Below are 25,538 nucleotides of genomic sequence, written 5' to 3'. Positions count from 1 at the left end.
AAAGCAAAATATGTCTGATCTCTTTATACATAATTTATAGCGCTCATAAGATGCCGGCTGACCCCGGCAGTGTTTACGTGCCAGGATGCAGTTGTATTAAACTGTTATATCGGGAACCATTTGCGGGGGTGGCCTGACGAACATTTACCACACAAACGCCTGCTGCAGATATCTTTCATACGTGTGCTTTGTTTCTCTGTATGTGAACAGCTCGATCCACAACGCAGACACACAACCCCACAAACCCGAGGCACTTACACAGCCAACACAATCCTTTAACTGGTTTATAGCGACGCACGCAGCACGCAACATTTGCTGGCTTCCTAAGTCATTCTGTAGAACTACGGACTCTCAAGTACAGTGTGTAACACTACTCCAGGTTCATTTTTTCATCACTGGTTTCGGCAATTCACCACCAATTTCCCTTCTCCGCTAACCTCTTCTCAGATTAGCAATTGTAACCCACGTCCTCAATTGTCTGTTTTTAATTCCAATCTTTCTCTACAGCTGTCTAATACCATGAAGAGTCCTTCCCTCAGGCTTTAAAGACCTAACATTCTGTTCCTTCTTAGTGTTCCCCCCCCCCCCCCCCCCCATGTTTCTCTCCTTCCCGATTCTACATTCACGCCAGATATGGTTCAGAGACGAAGTTACATACTTCGTGTGGGGTTGGGCCAGAAATAAAATTGGGCGGAGCCACATGGAATGCTTCCCCAACAGAGCGCACGCGAGTCCCGAGAAACTATATCCAATACTCAACAGGGAAAGCACATCGGAGGGTGTCGGTCTATATACATGCCTCTGGTCAGGCCTCTGACGTAAAGTTCAATTCTGGGGATATGCAGCTCCCACACGCATGCGTCGCCTGTGAATCGTGGACAGTAAGTGCTAAACATTATTACCAACGATCCAAGCTACACTTCACAATGAATACCGCCTTCAAACCTTAAGCGAATTATTCAAAAAAAAAAAAAGTTAAACGACCGTACAGTAACCAGATACGCGAACAATCATTAAATTGTTAGACTGTGAACAATAAATAAAACCATTGGTAGAAGTATAAGCTACCAGACACGGCTAGCTAGGGTAATAGGCATCAATTATAATTTTGGCATCTGAAAAGATCGTGAGCGAGCAGCGATATTGTAAAGCTGTATCGCAGAAATTATGTTCAGTGTGCGCGGAGGCGAAAGGGCAGATAATGTTAAGCTGTGTTGCAGTGAGGAAGCAATGGTGAAGTTGTTAAGAGTGTAAACTCTTAAACTATCAGTGTTTAATGGACGTGATTATATCAATATTCTAACGGCAAATAATTTGTGAATGAAGTTTAATGGAACTGTTTAGAGCACAAATGGAATGTCGGAGGCAAATGTATTTTGTCACTCCTGAGCCATCGGACTAAATTGATTATACTGAGAATTGCTACACCTGATAGGAAAGTGTTTGGTTGTTAAGACGTTCATTAAATCCAAAATCAACCGCGAGCACTTCCTCCCAATATACACAAAACTTGATGCCATTTATGCAAACATTTCATTTTCACCTTCTCAAATTTATAATTGATCATGGCCTTGTTGAAAAAACAAGTGTATACGAAAAATAGCTGTGCAACTAACATATAACTCATTGCAGCTTCTGCAAGCGGCGCTTAAGACGGAGCAGTACTGCAAGCAGTATCTACATGTATGCACAATACAGGTGAGGACTAAATTTTTTATTCAATCAGGGATAACTTCTCATTCAATTAGATTTTCTGCGTTGTCACCTTCAGTCCCGAGGTCTAAGATCTAATGTAGATATCCTGCAGTCAGATTATTAATTTTTACAGTAAGAGCTTCCTTCACATTAAAATTACTATAACGCGCCTTTGCCTTCACACTAATGCAGTTAATTTAGTTTATTACACATTACATCTTAAAATCAGTCACCCATATTTTTATTTATTTAAACAAGTTTAAAGGGCATAACCACCTATCGCGAGGTAACACTCACAAGCGACAACGTCTGAAGCCCCTGCTGAAACCGGCAACGCTACCCTACATTGCGAATCCGCGATATCACCTATCGAACACAAACCGATGATGAACCAACCTGTTACTAGTATGCTGATGTCGGCCGACAAGTCTATGCAGTTATCCAGTCTCAGCCCGACGTCAAAACTATCGGCCTGCATGATAACCCAACTTACCTAATTGTTGCAAGATCTGTCGCAGATAGAAAACAGTCCGCTACTGCTTACCACCCTACTCGACGCGAAAATACTTTTTCATTTGGCTCTTGCCTTGACAATGGTTTCGCTGCTCTTCAAACCAGTATCTTCTGACACAATCTCTCCAGATGAGCACGTACTAATGACTAATTGTAAATAGATGTAAGCAAACCATCGCAATACGTACATCCTGCGAAGACCTCTTGCGTTGCCCATCACGCCGCTGTGGCCTCCAATAGTTCCCAGTGGCAAACACTTCAGGATTTCTGAACTGTTACTAGCCCAAATATTGCAGAAAGAATTAAGCACAACGTGGCTGCAATCCTGAAACCTCCCAGAATAATCGTCAAATGCTTTCCGAAAGTAATGAAGTCCAGCTGATAACCTTAATCCTCGTTCAGTGTCTCCACTCCAGATCGCCTTCCAATTTTTAGTCGTTTCTTTCTTGCTTTTGAAGACTACATTTGTTGCAACTATACTACAGATAAAACTTTATTTTCTTTCTTTGCCAGCAGTTCTTGTCTTCCTGAAGGCTACCTTTAGGTGTGTTGTTCTTTTCGTTATTGCTTTCTTTTTCCATTTCATGGTTTCGTGTATAGTGTTTCCGTAATGCCCAACACTTCCACAAACATCTATGCTATAATCACCAGGCTTATCCCACTAACTGCGTCAAATGATTGTACACGATAAGAAATAGTCAGTCTTTCCTTATTGTCAGATTTGTTTCCGCGAGGTGTTCACTTCGTTTTAAAGCTACTAAATCATGAATCTGTCATTTTAGAAACAGCGTAAGTCCGTAAAGGCAGATTTTTCAGCAAGAAGCTTTCATTTGCGAAGTTAAACACGTATCAAAGCTTGCTTCGTACTTGACTAGTTTGGTGAGCAATTCAATACAATATATTCAGCTTCTAGAAGACACAGCCAAAGCGGCGGTCAGTGACAAGTTTAATTTTTCCTAAAATTAACTCAAATAGTCGAGAATTTCACTCAAACGTACTATTACGATCAAAAGCTATGAAACATACAAATTTACACGGCAAAACTACCTTCATTTGACATCGGTATCATGCCATTAACATTAATCGAAAGCAGCAATATTTTCAAATTGCGCAACAAAATAATTTTCTTGTAACTTGACAACGCAAATGCAGGACTGACAATTGGCTTTTTCAAATTCTAAAAGTTTATCCAAAATTTCAACGTAAATGCTGATATTCCTCCTGAGTATGCTCACACCTTCAGGTCAACATGTTTAGCTTCACTGACAGATGTCTGTATGCCCTTTCTGAGGTGTGGGGTTGATCTGTCATTCTGTGCAACGAATTAATCTGAGATTACCCTTTACCCTGTGGCTCCTGCAAGATGCAGTTTCCACCCCCACAGTACCACAGACGTCACAGACGCTACTAACGTTCTAAAGACAAATGCCTGAAAATATTTCAGAAATAAACCTTCTGGAATCGTCCGCTGTAAGGAAATGACATAAACATTCAAAATTTCATACATAACTAGAGGGATACTTCGGTACTGGAGTTATGCTAGTTAGTGTAAAAAACCATGAAACTGACGAAAGTTACTTATTTTGCAAAAATTGAGAAATAACAATGGCACTTTTAGTTATGAATTGAACAAGTTACATCATGGTTCTTTTCGGAATGTGAAGTTACTTATCAAGGCTAGGAATCGCTAATCAAATTTCTAGAGTTGAAGATGGTTGTCGACTTCGCAGAATGGCTGAGAGGCGCGCCTACTCAATTTGAATAATTATCCTTTATAATGTTGCTAGGTACGGTCGAGGCTTTCGCGTGTGAAATGCAGTGAAGTGTACTGTTGTGGAGGAAATATTGGGCTCGCAATAGCTGTAGCGCACAATACCGTAAGCTGCGATGACTGCTGTCTGCGCCGCTCGCTGCTGACGAATAAGATAACTCTCGTTCTATCTGGATTGACCTTCGCCAATCAAACTCTCCCTACGCCTTGATGAAGTTAAGAACTCCTATTCGCTCGAAGTCTAACTATTGGCGTGGTACACCGGTCAGATAACCAGTCCACCGCGATGCCACTCAAAATTCGCTCGCAGGCGTTTAACTATAACTCTGTCCGTTCACACCGCACAATAAGTGTGTCGGCCAACACAGTGAACGAAGCTTAATTGCAAGGACTCATTATAGAGTAGCACTTCGATTCACTGTCGACAGAGGTGCTCTCCCAGTGAAGTTCTCAGGAGAGACGTGTTCCTCGCTCTTTGAGTACACGTACAAACGCACACGCTTTCGTTACGTGTTCTCGCTCAAAGAGCGACAACGGAACCGCCCCTCTGCACGCCAGACATGAAGGGGTATATCTTTCGGTCTCTTCCATTACTCCTTCAGCTCAAGGCCTCAGAAATATTGTCTGCCAATCAGCATTGCTCTTACAAAACGGGAGAATGACCTTTTGTTTAAGGCGACCAATCCGGAAACCTGTAGCATTGGCATTTGCTGTCTCCCTGTGGAAATCTCGGAAACTGCGTGCATATATGTAAAATATGCCTAGGCTGGCCACTCCCACACAATGTAGAATAATTTGCTTTTCAGCCGAACACAGGGTTGTTCCCCACATTCACTCGGGCCCACGCTGTCCACTACATGGCGGTTACTGGCCGACATAGGCTGAGTTCTCCTCTGAAGGGACCGCGGTCCTGTTGTGCGGTTTCTCTCCCGAACTATAAGCCTCTGTCATTTTCGTGTCTGGAATGTGTGTGTATGCGAGCCTCGAGTATTTCAACCACGGTCCACTTACTTGTTAATTGCATATCGTTTACATGAAGTCATACAACATTGACTTTATCTTGTCGAGTTTCGGTTCGAATGAAGCGTCTCAGTATCCGGAATATGATTGAGAGGGCGGAAAATGTAAGCAATGAAGGTCAGGAGACGACGTCTTACACCTTGGTAGCGGTATATTTCGGTTCCCTCGGCCCCGCACAATGCTGGCGTGTTGAGCGGTAATGCAGCTACTACCCCTGGATGCCCAATGAGTACTTAAGATGCCTTAAAATTGACATCTGGAGTGCAGTAAACTTGTCTCTTCAAAGATGTTAGCTTTCCAGGGAGTTTACTACCTTCTTATACAGAGAAAGTGAATAGCCTTTGAAATTGTCTTCAACGTGTTCCATAGTAACTGCAGACTTCACAGGGAGTCTCGACTATCCCATTATCCCACAGTTTTCTGGCACTTAAATTCGATCATGCCTCGACAAAAGCCTTATCAGAGCAACAAAGTCGTGGTCGTTCGGGAGAAAACAGTCTTCTTAGGGGAAAGAACTGCTAAATTTTATCTAAACGATCTTGTTTATACAAGAGCGGTTGTAGACGTTAGTATGGTGTCCTTCCTATTTTTCCCACTACAGCTATCACTAAGTCAGTTTGCATTCCAGTTATCTATGTAACACAGAAGGGGAAAAAGTTACTTCATTGCATCCTTTGTTACCCTAGGTTTCATCATCGAGGTAAAAATGATCTTCACTTGACTTTCGATTATGAATTTCAAAAACGTTAAGGGTTAACTGTCAAAATCCTGCGCCGGAATATTCGGCAGTGAAATATTCTGTATGTAGCCTACCGCTAATACAGCCACAGATTCGTGGAAGCTTGAGTGTTGTAAAATTTTTAGCTCTCCTTTCGTGAATATAATCCTGCTTCACCAACGTTGTCTTCTCATTGGCTAATGACTTCAGTTTCTGTTCCAAAATACTAACATACAGCAGGTATGTACCTGCGGCTTCCCAAAACAGATGCAAATGGTCTTCGAAGTATGTATCGTAGTGCCTATATGTAATGTCTACGTTAGGGTGTTTAGGGGAAACATCTGAGACAACTTTCACATTAAAATTTGGATCTCTCTTCACTTAGAAAAATCAAACTGATCAATGACACCTTAGTTTCCGCAGACTTAATGGTTATCAGCAATTCTTCCAGATGACGGAGTGAAGTCTCGCAATCATGGAGAACTATAAAGCCTTTTTGACAGGACAAATACCTTTCATCACTGAGTATGAGGTACTTCAAACTGTGAGTGCGCTTAATGGATGAAACTTTTTGAGACGGACGAGGTCTTTGAATATTCCATTTGTCTTTGCTCTTGAATACATTCTCTCTCAATTTCCACTCTTGCATTATACTTGATTCCTGACACCATGTATTAAAATCAGTAATTGCTCATAAACCTGATACATACGTAAATAAATTCTCATTTCCGAGCGTTCAAACGTTTCCACATGGTCCAAAAGGTGTTTTAATCATGGCCTTTCAACTGATTCATTTCTGAAACAGTACTGTATTGACACAACTCGTTTGGCATGACTTGCTTCTAGCATCCTGCAACTGGTACCAGTGGGCTATAAAGTCTGATCTCATTATCAGTGTTAATTCTGAACATTTAAGCGATGCAGTGAGGCTTAAGAATAGTTACTAATCCACCACTCATAACTAACTTCAGACGCAGATGGCCGCCACCTCTGTTCGACCGTTAGGAGCTGGATAACATGGGCCCGCCTACATCAGGGCTAAGTGTTGGGCGTCTCACATCGACGCCTGTGGACCACGATGGCCTCAAGGCTGGCCCCATATCCTGGCACGGTTGCCACCGCCACTACTAGAGTGCGTTATTGCAAGTTTCCAGATAGGAATGGCGGTACATAAAGTTCCACCTACAAACTGCTTAGTTTCCACCTGATAAAAGAACTTACCATACATGGCTTCAGATCTCCAGCTCATATCAATAATGCGCAGAAAATTCAGGAACTTGCAAAGAAAACGAAAGATGACACTAACCAAACTCAAGTTATTCTGCTAAACACATGTGGTGAATTGGATATGTCCTAATTTCCTTCTACCCCCTGTCCATTTTCTCCCCCCCCCCAACCCTCCCCCATCCCTGTCAATCTCTTCCCTAATCCAATTTCCTCGCCCCCACCTGTCCATCTCTTCTCACTTCTCTGAAGTTTCATTCTAATTCCCAATAAATCCTTGATTGGGAGCTGAAGTCGCTCAAATGAAAGTCATGAATGTCACTCATAGATAGTGCGACAAACCTTCCTTGCTCCTGCATCCGTGAGGACAAAAGCTTCAGTGACATAATTTGGCCTAGTTCTAGAATTACTAAGGATGATCCAGAGTCCGTGATAGTATTTTAATTAAGCCGCATATAGATTTTCCTCTCTTCCGTTAAAACTGATTGCGAGGAAGGAAACAGAAGTTGTTTACAATTTTTAATTGTATAAGAAAACGAACGTGTGGCACAAACAACCAGAAATTTGTAGTCCATCCGTACGAACCTAAATTAATGTCGTGTAGAAATGCGGCAAGCAAGAACTTTCCTAAATTCGTGGTAACGACGTTAAACGACAGCTTCATATGATGGTATACGTACCATCTATATAAAAAACATACGTACCCTACCTCTCGCGAAACATCCATCACACTCGTGTAAAAATTTGAAGTAAATAGGCCAAGAACTCACGGACATTTGTCTCCTTTGTATACTGTAAGTACATTAAAGATATGTGGCCTATCTCAATATAAATGTTTCCTGGACTATCGTGTATAAATTTCACGTCCGTCTGCCTCAAACTTTCCGAGAAGTTTGATAACGTTAAACATAACCTTGTCCTCATATAGTAACCATTCACATGCCACATCAAAATTACGACTTAGGTTTCTCTAAATTTCCTTCAACAAAATAGTGTTAAAACGACAAAAAATTTTCATTCACTAAAATATTAGTCCACTCGAGATCCTTTAGATGTGGGAGCGGCGATCGCTGGGATCCATTTCTGGTGGATGTCAAGGCACTTAAAATCGAAGGTAGTACAGACGTACATCAGTAGATGTCTTCGTGTGTCAAATACCTTTGTTCAGATATCGATCAGAATTAAATCCATTGATTGGTCCAAGGAAGTAAGTCTTTCAGCCCTTAACGACTACGTCATTACTTACCGAGTACAATCGCGGAGTTCACAAGATTAGGGGAAGAAATAAGTCTTAAACAGTGTAGTACAGAAAAAAGGAGCAACTAGATACTGTTGAGAAACGATTCATTGTGCCAAGGAACAATCTGGGTTTTACACTGATTACAGGTATTTGCGAAAACAGAACAGGCAAAGCAGTTTTCCTCAACACAGAAAACAGTGAATCCGTAGTTTGCCGTGTTGAATTTGATGTGCCTTCCTTTGACAGTCAGGAGTAAGGAGGCTCGCTATCATTGAAGACTGCTGTCAAGAATGGCTGTTCGTCAGTGACGTAGAGCAGTGAACATCTCACATCTCACATTTCACGTGAAGCACGGTTTAATACAACTCCATAATATTTTTTCGCGTCCTAGCTTTGTGCCTCAAGTATTTTCAGTGTCCCGTATGCAAATCCCACTGACAAAGTATCCGGAAACCACCAAAAAACATGTTTTTCACATTGGGTACCTTTTGCTGCCAGGTACTCCATATCAGCGACCGCAGTAGTCATTAGCCATCGTAAGAGCACTATGGGACGCTCTGCTCAACTCGTGGACTTCGAACGTAGTCAGGTGATTGAATTACTTCCGTCATACGTCAGTTTGCGAGATTTCCACACTCCTAAATATCCCTAGGTCTACTGTTTCCGATGTGATAGTAAAGTGGAAGCGTGAAGCGACAGGTACAGCACAAAAGCGTACAGGCTGGCCTCCTCCGTTGACTGACAGACTGCAGACAGTTGACGAGGGTCCCATTGAGTAGTAAGTGGACATATATCCAGACACACAGGGAACTTCTGGCAGATTAAAACGGTGTGCCGGATCGAGACACTAAAAAGAGCAAGTTGGTACAGCACTTGCTCGTGAAAGGCAAAGGTCCCGAGTTGGAGTCTCGGTCCCGCACACAGTTTTAATCTGCCAGGAAGTTTAATATCAACGCGCACTCTGCTGCGGAGTGAAAATCTCACTCTAGAATCGTCACACAGGAATTCCAAACAGTCAGGATCCACTGCAAATACTAATCTGTTGGGCAGGAGATGAGGAAACACAGATTTCATGTTTAAGCAGCTACTCAGACGCCACACATCACGCCAGTAAATGCCAAACGACTCCTCGCTTGTAGTAAGCAGCTTAAACATTACAGATGAACAGTGGAAAAACTTGTTCTGACTAATCTTGGTACACAATGTGGCGATCCGATGGCAGGGTGTGTGGCGAATGCCCGGTGAACGTAATCTGCCAGCGTGTGTAGTGCCAACAGTAAAATTCGGAGGCATTATGGTGTGGTTATTTCTCATGGAGGCGGTTTGCGCCCTTGGGTTTGCGCCCTTGGGTTTGCGCCCTTGGGTTTGCGCCCTTGGGTTTGCGCCCTTGGGTTTGCGCCCTTGGGTTTGCGCCCTTGGGTTTGCGCCCTTGGGTTTGCGCCCTTGGGTTTGCGCCCTTGGGTTTGCGCCCTTGGGTTTGCGCCCTTGGGTTTGCGCCCTTGGGTTTGCGCCCTTGGGTTTGCGCCCTTGGGTTTGCGCCCTTGGGTTTGCGCCCTTGGGTTTGCGCCCTTGGGTTTGCGCCCTTGGGTTTGCGCCCTTGGGTTTGCGCCCTTGGGTTTGCGCCCTTGGGTTTGCGCCCTTGGGTTTGCGCCCTTGGGTTTGCGCCCTTGGGTTTGCGCCCTTGGGTTTGCGCAGCACTAAGACAGCACAGGCCTACATTGATGTTTTAAGCACCTTCCTGCCTCCCACTGTTAAAGCATGATTCAGGTATGGCGACTTAGTCTTCCAACAAAACTACCTGTTCATAATGCATGGCCTGTGGTGGAGTTGTTACGACACTTACATCTCTGTAATAAGTCGTGTGAAGTTAGCACCTCTTTTTCAAGAAATACACATTTTTTCACAGTTCTTGATAGATGTAGCATAGTTCTAGAGTTCTTTGTACAAAATTTCAATAGTCCTGCAGAATTTAGCGACGAAAACAATCTAAAAAATTTTCGTATCGAAAACATTCTTTGTCAATTTTCGCAAATTGTAAATAAGTACAAGAGTTCTGAGCACAGTTCTGAACAGAGCTCCAAGAGTTCTATCGAAAATCCAAGTAACATTTTCTTGTGCAGCTAATAGTTTACGAGATAGTTGCAATTTAAGGAGAAAATCTTTTCACTTACTGTGAAGTTCGCACCCTTCTTTTTTTCAGAGTTCTTGATAGATATGGCGTAGTTCTAGAGTTCTTTGTACAAAATTTGAGTAGTTCTGCAGAATTTAAAGAAGAAAACAATTCTCGAAAAAAATTTCGTATAGCAAACATTCGTTATTAATTTTCGCAAAAAGTACATTCGGACAACAGTTCTGAGGGCAGTTCTGAACAGAACCCCAATAGCTCTATCGAATATCCTAATTACAATTTTTTGTGCAGCTAACACGTTACGAGATAATTGCAATTTAAGGAGGGAACCTCTTCACTTACTGGGAAGTTGGAATCCTTTTCTTCAGAAATATATATTTTGTCAGAGTTCTTGATAGAAATGTCACAGTTCTAGAGTTATTTGTACAAAATTTGAATAGTCCTGCAGAATTTAGCGAAAAAAAAACAATACTCGAAAAAATTTTCGTATCGAATAAATTCTTTGTCAATTTTCGCAAAAAGTAATTTTGTACAACAGTTCTGAACAGAACACCAAGAGCTCTATCGAAAATCCTAATAATATCTTTTTGTGGCGATGATAGTTTATACGGTAACAGCTTTGAACGTAGACCCACTTTCTCCACAGAAAAAGGAAATTCGTTCAACATTTTTGATGAACAGTTCTGGTTAACACCTCAAGTCTTCTAGCGATAATCATAATTTTTTTGTGGTTGTAGTAGTTTGTATGGTAATTGATTAATTGTGGGGTACACTTACTCAAAAAAAAAATTCTGTTCGTATGTTCTGATGCCAGCTCTGGATAGCATTGTAAGAGTTCTGTCGAAAACATTAGTAACATATTCTGTGCAGGTAATTGTTTACGTAGTAACTGCCTTTATTAAGGAATGCTTATGAGCATTTCCCGTTAAGTTTGAACCCCTTTTACGATAAATATACATTTTTTTCATCGTTCTTGATATATATGCAATAGTTCTAGATTTCCCTGCTCAAAACACGGATAGTTCTGCAGAATTTCGGGAAGAAAACAATAACTCGTCAAAATTTTGGTATGGTAAAAAATTGTCAGTTTGGAAAACATTTTGTATAACAGTTCTGTTCGCAGTTCTGGATAGCACCAGAAGAGTTGCATTGAAAATAAGAACATTTTTGTGGCGATAATAGTTTATACAATAATTGTTTTCATCTGATACCCACTTTCTCTACTATATCAAAATTCGTAGAATAGTTCTAATGACAGTTCTGAATATCACCCACAGAGTTCTACCAAAAACGATAATATTATTTGTGACGATGACATATGAGAATTAATGTGGGACTCACTTTTGTCATGTAAAAGTAAAAAATTCGTATGAAAGGTCTGATAGCATTTCTTAATACGACCCTAAGAGTTCTACCGACAACTGTAATAACATTCCTTGTGGGGATAACAGTTAATGAGATAATAGCAATTTCGAGAGACGCACTTGGTCTACATTATAATAAACTGGCACAACCATTTTGCTGACAGTTCTGGATAGCACCGAAAGAGTTCTTTTAAAAACCCTCCTAACGTTTTTGTGGTGCCAGTAGATCATGAAATAGATTGTGTGTTCACTCTGCAGTGGGTTTGCGCTGATGTGAAACTTACTGGCAGATAAAAACTGTGTGCCGGACCGGGTCTCTGACCCCAGGCCATGACGAAGGAATATCGTCACAATATCCTTTCGTCCAGGAGTGCTTCTTCTGCAGTTTTCGTAGGACAACTTCTACGACATTGGGAACGAAGGAGATGAAGAACTGCTGGAAGTACAGCTATGAGGACGATCGTAAATTTTCACTTTTACTTTGGAAAACCGAAAATCGAAAACCCAGATGCATATTCGACTAATTTCAAAAAGTCTAAATGTTCAGCACTATACAAATGCCAGTACACCTTCTTAAGACTGACTGTAGTAACTGTAGGTGGATGCGTGGGATGTGCACGCTTAGATGATTCAAGGAGAGAAGGCTCGTCAGTGCAAAACAGATGGCGGAGAGCAGATTCATTCACACGCGCCACTTACCAGATGGTGTCACACCTGTCGAGAATCGCACCAGAGGTATAATGAGCTATGGTGGAGTGCTGTTCGCGTGGTTACTGTGCAACTTACTTGATGGGCATCAATACACCATTATATTGATGTACAATACTTGAGAAACAATGTCATTCACACACTCTAAGTTCCTTATCACTCAGTACTAGACTAAATTACCGGCCTAGTGATAAGCAGCTTATGTACCTCACCGACTACACATCTTCGTGTTATAAGAAAAAAAGAGAAAAATACCAAGGGACACAAAATATGAATCCGGATAAACCGGAAATCCGGATTGAGGACCAAATAAACGAGGTTCTTATTTACAAATTTCGAACTTCTTATTAACTTTAATACTGTATCCCCTCAACATAACACCTCTATCAGTCATGTATTGAATTAGGATTTAAACATACTACTTAGTTCGTTTGTACAATATATTCAGTAAATATACTTAAATTTCTATACATTGTAAAGACTTTAAACTCTCGCTGTAGTGTAACTCATCAAACTTCCACACTTCCTTTCTAACTAGAACAAATGTTTGCAACAATATTAACGACAGAAATTTCAAATTTGTTCGTTACACACAGCACATGTTTTTATGTATCCCAGCGTCTGGTGATGTTGCCACAACTTTCATCCATGAGGGTCCTGGGCGTATTTTTAGCTGTTAGTGGGTCCTGGATGTCATGAGAGCTCAAAACAATTACTGTTTCACGTAATAAAATTCATCTGGTTCTTCCTGATTCTAAAAATATACACTTCATGTATGCCTTTCATTGTTGTATGATTCAGTATCGACGCTAATGCCCTTGATGAGATACGAGCCGATTGCTCGTTTTTATCCACTGTGCCCTTTCGTATTTCATTTCAGCGATTAATTTATTTGTTTAGCAACGTAGTAAGTTGTACACAGCTAATCCAGAATGTAAACTGCACTTAAATTCTGTTTGAACTGCTTAATCGTCAGTGTGCGCTGTCTGAACGTCAAATATCAGATTAATACACTGCGCCTGGTTGCGTTATTTTATAGGAATTTTATTATTTTAAGTGGGAAGTACTAGATAACGTTGAAGAAATCCAAAGCATATTGTTCGAAGAGCATAATATTATTCGAAATTTACCTGTACCAATGGGTGCAGCCAAAGCAGCATTTGTGATGCTGTAATTACCTCATAGATAACAATATTTGTCTATTGTAGTTTTGTATTCCAATCAGAATTTTGAGAGCATCAAAGCCTCATTTCAGCGTGAGAGAGGGGTAAAATCAATAGAGGATATTGAATTGAAAGCCTTCATCAGTCTCTTGTTTTTAATTGTTGTTAACAAAAGCAACAGATAAAGCCTGGAAGATCTGTGTGGAACTGATGGTGATGGCATTGAAAAATTACACCTCGCAAATGAACATAAAACGTTTCAAATTTACTCTGGAGAACCTTAGATTTTACAGTCGCGCTATTCGTGATGAAAGAAGACAATTAGACAAGCTAACAGCTATTCGGGAAATATGTACTGTGTTTGTACGCAACTACCACAAATCTTACACCCTTGAAGAAAATGTTACAGTAGACAAGAAGCTGGAAGGATTCTGTGGAAGGTAGTTTTCGCCAATATGTATCAATCAAGAGTGTGGATTCTTAAGTGTGGATTCTTACGTATTTTACCTGTACAATTTGGGAATGTACGCTGTGTTGCAACCAGAAGGATTTACCAACTGAGCAATAAACATTTTGATGTTCTGTGACTGTGTAGACCTATATATCAGTCAGGTCGAAATGGGAAAGCAGACAACTGGTTTATTAGTACTGGAATGATAATAGAGCTATGAAGGAAGAATTTTTTTTGTTGGCATGATGAAGAAAAACAAGCGTGGAGATTTCTCTAGAGTTTGCTATCAGTAAAAGGGCTGCCCACATTTCCTTTTTTGGCTTCCACAAGACTGAACTCTAGTTTCCTCCATACCTAAAAAGGGGAAGTGAGTGATCCAGGCATCACGTTTGCATGAAGATAATTCGATAGATGCTGACATTGTAAATAAATGGAAGCCATCCACCGTAAATTTTACAATAGCGTTAAGTGTGGTATTTTCACAGCGGATAAGCCGAATGCTTTGTACAACGCTGCAGGAAATGTGCGCCGCTGGTCAATGGTTATATTTTTGTAATGATCAGTACAGTTGGAATCTATGCACAAGTGATTTATTGTGGCAACAGTAAGAATTATATCAGAAGGAAAGGGTTCCTGAATCAGCTATGTTACACAATGTTGTTTTCTTCGCTAAATTCTGCAGAACTATTGAAATTCTTTACAAAGAACTCGAACTATGGCATACGTGTCAAGAACTGTGAAAAAAATACACATTTCTGAAAAAAAGGGTGCCAACTTCACAATAAGTGAAAAGATTTTCTCCTTAAATTGCAATTATCTCGTAAGCTATTAGCTGCACAAAAAAATGTTACTTCGGTTTTCGATAGAACTCTTGGAGTTCTGCTCAGAACTGTGCTCAGAACTGTGCTCAGGACTGTGCTCAGGACTGTGCTCAGGACTGTGCTCAGGACTGTGCTCAGGACTGTGCTCAGGACTGTGCTCAGGACTGTGCTCAGGACTGTGCTCAGGACTGTGCTCAGGACTGTGCTCAGGACTGTGCTCAGGACTGTGCTCAGGACTGTGCTCAGGACTGTGCTCAGGACTGTGCTCAGGACTGTGCTCAGGACTGTGCTCAGGACTGTGCTCAGGACTGTGCTCAGGACTGTGCTCAGGACTGTGCTCAGGACTGTGCTCAGGACTGTGCTCAGGACTGTGCTCAGGACTGTGCTCAGGACTGTGCTCAGGACTGTGCTCAGGACTGTGCTCAGGACTGTGCTCAGGACTGTGCTCAGGACTGTGCTCAGGACTGTGCTCAGGACTGTGCTCAGGACTGTGCTCAGGACTGTGCTCAGGACTGTGCTCAGGACTGTGCTCAGGACTGTGCTCAGGACTGTGCTCAGGACTGTGCTCAGGACTGTGCTCAGGACTGTGCTCAGGACTGTGCTCAGGACTGTGCTCAGGACTGTGCTCAGGACTGTGCTCAGGACTGTGCTCAGGACTGTGCTCAGGACTGTGCTCAGGACTGTGCTCAGGACTGTGCTCAGGACTGTGCTCAGGACTGTGCTCAGGACTGTGCTCAGGACTGTGCTCAGGACTGTGCTCAGGACTGTGCTCAGGACTGTGCTCAGGACTGTGCTCAGGACTGTGCTCAGGACTGTGCTCAGGACTGTGCTCAGGACTGTGCTCAGGACTGTGCTCAGGACTGTGCTCAGGACTGTGCTCAGGACTGTGCTCAGGACTGTGCTCAGGACTGTGCTCAGGACTGTGCTCAGGACTGTGCTCAGGACTGTGCTCAGGACTGTGCTCAGGACTGTGCTCAGGACTGTGCTCAGGACTGTGCTCAGGACTGTGCTCAGGACTGTGCTCAGGACTGTGCTCAGGACTGTGCTCAGGACTGTGCTCCTTATTTACAATTTGCGAAAATTTTTCTAGTATTGTTGTTTTCTTCGTTACATTTTGCAGAACTATTGAAACTTTGTGCAAAGAACTCTAGAACTATGGAACACCTGACAAGAACTGTGAAAAACATGTATATTTCTCGAAAAAGAGGTGCTAACTTCACACGACTTCTGTAATAGACTAGCCTGTACAGTCCTGACAAATTCTATGGAACGTCTTTGTGATGTTTTGGAACGCAGGCTTCGTGCCGAGCCTAACCAAGAGACAGATACCTCTCATCAGTGCAGCACTCCGTGGAGAATGGGCTCCCATTCCGCAAGAAACCTTCCAGCACCTGATTGAACGTATGCTTGCGAGAGTGGAAGCTGCCATCAAGGCTATGGGTGGGCCAACACAATATTGGATTCCAGCATTACCGGTGAAGGGCGCCATGAATTTGTAATTTACAGCGTGGTGTCCGGATACTTCCAATTAGTGTAGCTCTTCTGACCCTCTTTTCCATGTTTTCCATCGTCCATCTGTTCGATCAACTGAAATTAACTTCTGAGGCCCTTACCATATGCTAAAAACTACTGTGCGAAACATTGTGGCTTCTCACGTTCTCATAAATCACGTAAGCGGTGGGTGAAATGTCGGAGAATGCGGAAAACGTTCACTCTACTGGGGACTAGGCGATAGAGGAAATGCTTTCTCATGCGATGACTGAAAAACACTCCAAATCTAATACACTTCAATTTTAAATGGATATTAAACTGTCTGGGAGAAGCTGGCAATCTCAAATACAGTGTGAATTACGTACAACTTCCACCACAGGTACTGCGGAAATGGAAAGTGCTATTTACGTGCCGTTTTCACAGAATGGATTGATAGCCACAGGCTCGCATTGTTAGCCAGTAAACAGATGGTAATATTTCTCAAAGAACAATATCCGTTTACACTAAATAAACGAAATTAGAGTAAACTAGATTATCAATCGGTTTGTTGAAAGATTCTAGAGTCGTTTGAGATCGCAATTTGAAAAGTTTCTACACACACTTCTACAATATATATGGTAGCTCACGCTGAAAACAACCTTAGTGCATACACCACTTAGTTGCTTCTGACCAGTAACCAGACAACTGACCTTCACAGGTTGTGTTCAAAATGACAACCGGCAGCGGCAATACAAGCTTAGTTCGGTAAGGAACGACTGCACACTTAGCAGCATTTCAGCAGAGACGTCCGAACAGGTTGCAGTAATCCGTCGTTGGATATCGAATGTAGTTGGTATTTCTTAGGCATCGTCTTTCAGAACAATCTAGTGTGAAATCCGGGAAACGGTCCGGCGAACACACAGGTCCGTCTTCCAATCCAACGATTCGGGAAAAATTGCGGGCTGGACAGACCTCACGATTGTACCACAGGTTCCTTCTTGTCGCCTAGCATCCGTGGAAGATAGCCTGTCAGAAGGCTGCGATTCTTGAGTCAAGTGTCTTCCATAAAAAGTGGGCCTATAAGCTGATAGCCTACCGCCCCCACACCATTGGTGGACGCGGACGTTCCACCCGATGAAGCCAACGGGGATCGTAAACAGACCAATAGTGCATGTTTCAGCGATTTACCTGGCCGTGATAGGTAAATGTCACTCCATCACTGAACAAGATACACGATACATCTGCAGTATATTGTCTTAATAGCCATGTGCGGAAGTTAGAAAAATTCTCACCCTTCGTGGAGAGAGATGTGATAGGAACGGAAGCTATGTGGACTACAAACTTCACGTAACAGCCTGATGAATTTGATAGGTAACTGCCGAGATGCTTCATGTATTGGGATACCCTGCCGCATACACCGTACAAGAACTTAAATCTTCGTAAGGTCTCCATACCCCACGATCATGCCGGCTTTTTCTTCATTGCTAAATCTCGTCGTCCATTAACGGCCTTCTGCTTGGAGTGCACCCAAGGAACACAAAAGCCCACGTTAAGCAGACATAACGTGGTATCTAGAAACTACACAGGTTGAATAGCACAATCGAGTGTCAGTGAGAAAACATTTCAAAATACTTTGTCTCGTAAACTACTTCCACTATAATCCTGCAAGAAACAGCAGAGACATTCTAATTTACGATACTTTGTCTATCAATGTCAATAGGCATTGTTCTTCAAAGTGTTTGCTCAAAATGGACTTCCTAACAATAACAATCTGTTCGCTAACAAGTTCCTCACTACCAATCCATCCTTTGAGAAACGCGCGTCAACAGCACTTACCATTTCCGCAATATTTACGTTGAAACTTTTATGTGATTCGCCCTGTACATCAGCTAAAGAAAATTTCAGAATGGAAGAACGAAATTTTACTTAATTGACAGCGAAGACAACTTAAACAACAAATGTATTAATTTTTCAAACCAAAAACGATACAAATTACAATGAAATCGGTTCTTCTTAGCCATATCTCAAAATAACTATGCATGTACTCCACGTGTTTCGGAGCATACAAGCAACATAAGTAACTAAACAAAAAGACGAGCCCTTAATTAGTAAATCGGTAAGAAAAATATAGTTAATAGGTACTTCACTTAAAACATAAGCAATGAGGTGGAAAATTTTTCTCTGAAAGTGACTGATTAAAATAGAACAATATAACGATATAATATATGAAAAGGGAAAGTGTATGCTACTTTCAAAGTAGCATACCTTTGTATACACAAGCAGTCTTAAGTAGTTGTTAAACATTTATAGGCATCGATACAGTGAAAATACATTTGTCATCAGTGTTCAACACAGTTTCTGCTAAGTGTTTCTTTATATTAGCAAGTATCCCTGTTGTCTCCTCGAAGTTCTATTTATTGTTTCGTGTGTGTGTGTGTGTGTGTGTGTGTGTGTGTGTGTGTGTGTGTGTGTGTGTGTGTGTGTGTGTTCTTCTTTCACGTATAATCTCGGTGTCGTTAATGTTCAATGTATGTTCTCATTCATGTTTGGGTAGGTGTACATGTTTGTTTCTGTACAAGATGACATTTAGTGTGCTTAGTTTTCAAAATGACACCTTCGTTAAAAATATTGATTCCGACAGCTGGAGTACCTCACTGGAAAAATATGTAAAATTGCTGGAAGACAACAGGTTGGTTGGGGAGATTTGCGAGGTGATGGGAACAGGCTTGATTAAATATTCAACAGCTGTCGTCGGCAATGATTTTGTATTACAAAATTACGAACTTACGAACTTACGCACTTACACACCCTGTGCCCTTCTACACTCCTGGAAATTGAAATAAGAACACCGTGAATTCATTGTCCCAGGAAGGGGAAACTTTATTGACACATTCCTGGGGTCAGATACATCACATGATCACACTGACAGAACCACAGGCACATAGACACAGGCAACAGAGCATGCACAATGTCGGCACTAGTACAGTGTATATCCACCTTTCGCAGCAATGCAGGCTGCTATTCTCCCATGGAGACGATCGTAGAGATGCTGGATGTAGTCCTGTGGAACGGCTTGCCATGCCATTTCCACCTGGCGCCTCAGTTGGACCAGCGTTCGTGCTGGACGTGCAGACCGCGTGAGACGACGCTTCATCCAGTCCCAAACATGCTCAATGGGGGACAGATCCGGAGATCTTGCTGGCCAGGGTAGTTGACTTACACCTTCTAGAGCACGTTGGGTGGCACGGGATACATGCGGACGTGCATTGTCCTGTTGGAACAGCAAGTTCCCTTGCCGGTCTAGGAATGGTAGAACGATGGGTTCGATGACGGTTTGGATGTACCGTGCACTATTCAGTGTCCCCTCGACGATCACCAGTGGTGTACGGCCAGTGTAGGAGATCGCTCCCCACACCATGATGCCGGGTGTTGGCCCTGTGTGCCTCGGTCGTATGCAGTCCTGATTGTGGCGCTCACCTGCACGGCGCCAAACACGCATATGACCATCATTGACACCAAGGCAGAAGCGACTCTCATCGCTGAAGACGACACGTCTCCATTCGTCCCTCCATTCACGCCTGTCGCGACAGCACTGGAGGCGGGCTGCACGATGTTGGGGCGTGAGCGGAAGACGGCCTAACGGAGTGCGGGACCGTAGCCCAGCTTCATGGAGACGGTTGCGAATGGTCCTCGCCGATACCCCAGGAGCAACAGTGTCCCTAATTTGCTGGGAAGTGGCGGTGCGGTCCCCTACGGCACTGCGTAGGATCCTACGGTCTTGGCGTGCATCCGTGCGTCGCTGCGGTCCGGTCCCAGGTCGACGGGCACGTGCACCTTCCGCCGACCACTGGCGACAACATCGATGTACTGTGGAGACTTCACGCCCCACGTGTTGAGCAATTCTGCGGTACGTTCACCCGGCCTCCCGCATGCCCACTATACGCCCTCGCTCAAAGTCCGTCAACTGCACATACGGTTCACGTCCACGCTGTCGCGGCATGCTACCAGTGTTAAAGACCGCGATGGAGCTCCGTATGCCACGGCAAACTGGCTGACACTGACGGCGGCGGTGCACAAATGCTGCGCAGCTAGCGCCATTCGACGGCCAACACCACGGTTCCTGGTGTGTCCGCTGTGCCGTGCGTGTGATCATTGCTTGTACAGCCCTCTCGCAGTGTCCGGAGCAAGTGTGGTGGGTCTGACACACCGGTGTCAATGTGTTCTTTTTTCCATTTCCAGGAGTGTATTAACGCTGCAGAATTCTCCGGTTTCAGCCGGTTTCCTTCCGTACGGGCATAAACATAATGCCTATGCAGCTAAGATATTTATGCATTTGAATGACATTTACATAAAAATGTCAACGTATAAAAGGTTAACATTTATCGTACGAAACGAGTCTTTGCCCGAAATGAAGACGAAAATTTGAATTTTTCAGTGGATAATAGTGAAATACTAAAGTGTGATTTAAATTTATGGTACTAGTAATTCTCACGAAATAACCCAATTGATAGCTGGAAAGAAATTTTCTTTTTTCTTTTGTTGCTGGTAATTTATTGGGCTAGATACTTAGAGTAACAAGAAAAAATATCACCCACTTCCCATAATTTGCCTAAGTACATAATTCAATATTACTGTTAGTGGATTATAGAGGGTACTTACTAGATACCTTAAACAAGGAACCAATCTCCGGAACGTCTGAATATAAAACTTGAGTATCGTATCACACACAGAAGAGGGCGCTGCCGCAATTATTTAGACTTCAGACGGGATGTTCAGTCGCGAGGAAGTAAACCAAAGACGAGAACTCGAAACATTATTTTGCACGTCCCTCTTGCTCAAAGTTTGAGGGACTTCGGCCGTTCACTACCATAATAAAATGGAACACCAGCACTGTCCTTCAGCTATCTTATGGCTACCAGTTTCGGTGATGAAGTAAAATATCTTCAGGTATTAACTGACGCTGAGGGGATTAGCTCGAATGGTATACACAACTCCAGCAGAGGCAAACATCTATGAACCGGTTTCAGTAGACTGTAACGATGTTGCCTCTCCAACTATAGATACACATCGCTTTTAGTCTACAGAAAAACATTTATAGATGTCCACTAATGGAATCGTGTATACGGTGAGAGTTAACTCCCTCAGTCAGTTACGCCTGAAGAGGCTGCACTGAATCACCGAAACAGGCAGCCATGTAAAAAAAATAGGGTACCTGCCGTGAAGCGGGAGATAGGAAACAGGTCCGACCTTCAAAATTATTTTGCATGCAAACGATGTATTTCCAGACATGGTCCCCTCTGTAGCCCCTAAAAGCCTATTAAATAAATTCTGGAACAACAATTTTTAGTTACTAGTCTCACTGTTCATTCTCAGCTGGAATTGTATTTCTGAAACGAGAGCTTGTGATGGATCAAGACAACCGGTAATAGAGGCCGTGACAGTAACTTGAAAATTACTGTAACTTGAAAAACTACTCGTGATTCTTAAGTGAGACCTTTACGTGTGATGTGAAACTGTTAAAATTTTTAAAAAATTGGCAAAGTGCAGGAAGGACTCGCCATCTAGGGTTTAGAGATTACATATATCAAAACAACGCATGTCAGGTGGGAATTAGTAATACTTCCACAGAAATTTAGAACAAGCAAGGATTTGTTGCAAGCGTGCCCCATGTCAACATATTTAAAATGTAGGCATGTCTTCAGACATGGTCTCGTAAAACACTGGGATGTGTTTTCAAATAAACTTAGACTTATTTGCTGATCATAAAGTAGTTAAAACACAAGGGAGGATGCAAATTACATACGTAATTAGTTGGCAATGGAATACAGGAACTGGGAGCTGAAAATTACCAAAACAAAATACTTCAGTAGTTCAGATGACATGTGGAGGGGAAAAGAATTAAGGTCAGCTCTTTATTTGGGAACAGTTGGAAACGGAGGGGAAAGTCAGAGGTAAAAAACTAATAATTAGCAGTGGAAGGAAGGTCATTAAGATGCTCCACTCACTCCTTATAGAGCAGAAATATGAAACAGAACCAAAAGAATCACATATAAATGGATACTAAACTGCATAGTTACACAAGTAGACATGGACTATTAATCTGAAACACTTAAAAAATTGCAAGCACTAGAATTGGACTCTAGTTTTACACGAATTCCTAGAAAAGATAAAGGACGAAATAATAGAGAATGGAAATAACACAATCCGTGACGTTACGGACAGAAGCAACTTAGTGATACGAGCATGTGACAAGAATGGAAGAATACAGAATACAGAAAATATCCTGGAATGGGGAAAGAAGACGCCCTGTGATCAACTGGCTACAAAGTGTACAGTTGACAAAGAGCAGACTTCGTGTAAAGGAGTAAGGCATAAGAGCCAAACACCTCGAGGGACATGATGAAAGAGGGATACAAATACTATTTAACAGATTTACAAATTTCCCGATATCTTATGTTGGAGAACCCCTTTGCATAAAGGAAAATCTAAAATCAAAATTGGCAGCAGCAAAACTACCAAAAATTTATTTCATGTTCAGAATGAACATCATCTTGTTCTTCAATATACTTACCATCCACTGTTCGTTGCTGTTACACATTTTAGTATTGTACTACCTTACACACATCCCGCCCTTTGTTTGTAACGTCTGTATTCTACCTATGACATTGTGATTTCTAAGCACATACACTGGCTAGGGTACATTTACTATTTTACTGTTTATAACACTCCCCCTACTATATTTGTTCATATAGCATGATTTTTAAGTACGACCACTCCCCTTAGCATAATGCTTAATCAGTGGTGATCTACCCTCTACTTCGTCGTCGTCCCCCCGCCCCGCCCCCCCCCCCCCCCACCATTCACCTCGTAATTTGCATTTGTCTCTCAATATATGCAGTTTGTCAGTGTGTCCTTACCACAATTTTCCTGTCCACTTTCAAGCAATAACTTAAATAAAAGCCTTATTTGAAAATTTGAGAGTTAATAACGGAACTGTTGTCCTGATGAAAAGCTTGCGTTACAACAATTTTTGTTTGACTTGTTACATAACAACCGCGGTCATGGTGCAGTGTCATGCAATATTTTATACCATGTGACACCTCTTGCCTTACTTTTACTCATTAGTTACCTGTCGAAGTAAAATTTTTTGAACGCTAATGCAGTAAAATTACGTAGTGAAGCTAAACGTCGGAGTTCCTGTTGGTAGCGCTGGATTTCAAACTTTTCCCTGACACGTCTCCACCTGCCGCAAAAACCAGTCTTGTCATTTAGATGTTTGTCAACAATTTTCAGCAATTGTTCTGGAAGATCGCCGATATTAAGAAATAATACACTAGTTCCCTTAAAACTAATTTTAACGCAACTCATGTGCTATTACTTCACATCGGAAATCTTGTTATTCCATTCCGTCACCCCCTGCCCTCCCCCAGTGAAATCGGACTTCTTCCGCGCCGTATACACTTGCTTCATACAGCCAAAGAGAGACTGGACGTGACGAAAGCTCAATGTAATAAAATGCTTTCATAGTAAATTCCAGTTATATCCGGCCATCCTAATAAGGTTTTCAGTGATTTCCCTAAAGTTTCACACAAGTGCCGGAATGGTTCCTTCGAAAGGGCACGGCCGATTTTTCCCAATCCTTCAATAATCAGTGCTTGTGCTCGGTCTTTAATGACCTCGTTGTCGACGGGACGTTACACAAATCTCCTCAAGCGACCGTATTCTGGTGCCATTCTTCAACTGGACAATGCTCATCCACACAAGACATGTCTCTATGAACTGTCCGATGTTGAGACACTGTAGTAGCTTGCAAGCTCCCGAGATCTGTCCCTGATAGAACAGGTTGCGGGAACAGCTCGGACAACTGCGTGCCACTGCAGTATGCAGCCTATCAAAGACCCTCAGGAGGCGATACAATAACTTTGAGACGCTGCGCAATAGAACCAGTACATAATCCAGGTACTGATGTGGGCTCATCCTGCCAAGAACTTAGTAAATTTCACTCGATTTTGGAATCAATTAACATCAGATGCAGTGTCTCATGGAGTTGGACTTCATTTACATATCCCCTTCTGGGAGCTTCACTTTGTCAGGGAGTGTCCATACTGTCTCTGTTCAGGCCTTACCCACAGAGGCGAGGTGTGTCTGGTGGTTTAAAGATTTCCTGTACAACGATTGGGCTTTCAGATGAAAGTATTTCACTTGGCAGCGCCTTGCACATTCGACATCACTTAATTACCCAAATTCACGAACACCCAGCATTCCATACCATGGTGGTGTGAAAAATATAATAGGAAAGGAAGTAGCTCTCAACATATGTTAAGTGTTTCCCACCTCGCACGTCGAAGTGTAGACGAAAACATAATTTAGAGGCAAATAGCTTTAAACGTGACTGTTCAGGCTTACCGATGCATCTGTTGCAAATGCTCTTCTCTGGTTTGCCGCCGGATCGTAATGTGTAACTCCCACAATGTTTGATAGATGTAACTGCTAGATATCTTCAGATGGCGGTAGTTGCTGCTCAGTGCTACAAGACGCCACTTACGGCGCGGCAGCGTCGAAATTTGTCGGGCTGTGAGCAGGCAATATGCTTGCGCTGTAAGCCGCTCGCGATTCGAGGAAGACGGCTCCTGGTGCTTCCTACTGGGTGCGTAGGAAGGCCTTCTGCGTATGCTGTGCGGGCAATAACTGTGCAGCCGGACGCTCCTGTGGTTAAAAGCTGAATTAAAACTAAGCAGTGCGTTGCGTCGAGTCGTCAGTTGGAAGTTCTTGTTTTCCCTCCTTCGATTCAATGGCATCCAGTGCTGGATTGCAGGCGGCACTTAATTGAAACCTTGCATCCCAGTTAAGACGGTCCGCCGTAGGGATACGTATCGGCTCATTAAGGGGCTCCGGAAAGGCTCAAAATCATGAAAAGTTCAATTTTTACTTTTTTGCGTTTTCTGAATCTGCAGACTATTACCTTTTAATAGATATATAATTTATTCAATTCCGAAGACAACTATTTTTAACTTTTTTTGAAATGTGTTCTACATGGGCGTGATCCACTGTGGCGCTGTTAAACTGCTGTCAAATGGTGTTATTATTAACGTCCGTGTTCATCAGGTACATTTTAGTGATGTGATGTGTTGTGGCTAACCTGTGATGGTTCAATATATATCGCTGGTGTGATTGTCGATTGTTTCATGTTTATTTACTCTGTCGCTATCTCGAAAATATTCGTAATTAATTCTGTTTCTTGAGTCTGTTTTG

The 25,538-nt window shown here is 42.5% G+C and overlaps 1 protein-coding gene across 1 annotated transcript in view; it reads left to right on the top strand.

Moving 5' to 3' along the window:
• The first annotated feature begins 6,795 nt into the window (after positions 1 to 6,795).
• LOC126214922 (NFX1-type zinc finger-containing protein 1 homolog) overlaps positions 6,796 to 25,538 on the top strand; it is a 57,002-nt gene continuing 38,259 nt past the window's right edge. Inside the window, exons 1-2 of the mRNA XM_049941562.1 lie at positions 6,796 to 6,849; positions 14,907 to 15,858. Of these exons, the coding sequence (XP_049797519.1) occupies positions 6,796 to 6,849; positions 14,907 to 15,858 (1,006 nt within the window). The remainder of the gene's footprint in view (positions 6,850 to 14,906; positions 15,859 to 25,538) is intronic.

The sequence above is a fragment of the Schistocerca nitens genome, chromosome 12, assembly GCF_023898315.1.
Source record: "Schistocerca nitens isolate TAMUIC-IGC-003100 chromosome 12, iqSchNite1.1, whole genome shotgun sequence".
Lineage (NCBI taxonomy): Eukaryota > Metazoa > Arthropoda > Insecta > Orthoptera > Acrididae > Schistocerca > Schistocerca nitens.
This window is presented reverse-complemented; position numbering and strand designations above follow the sequence as displayed.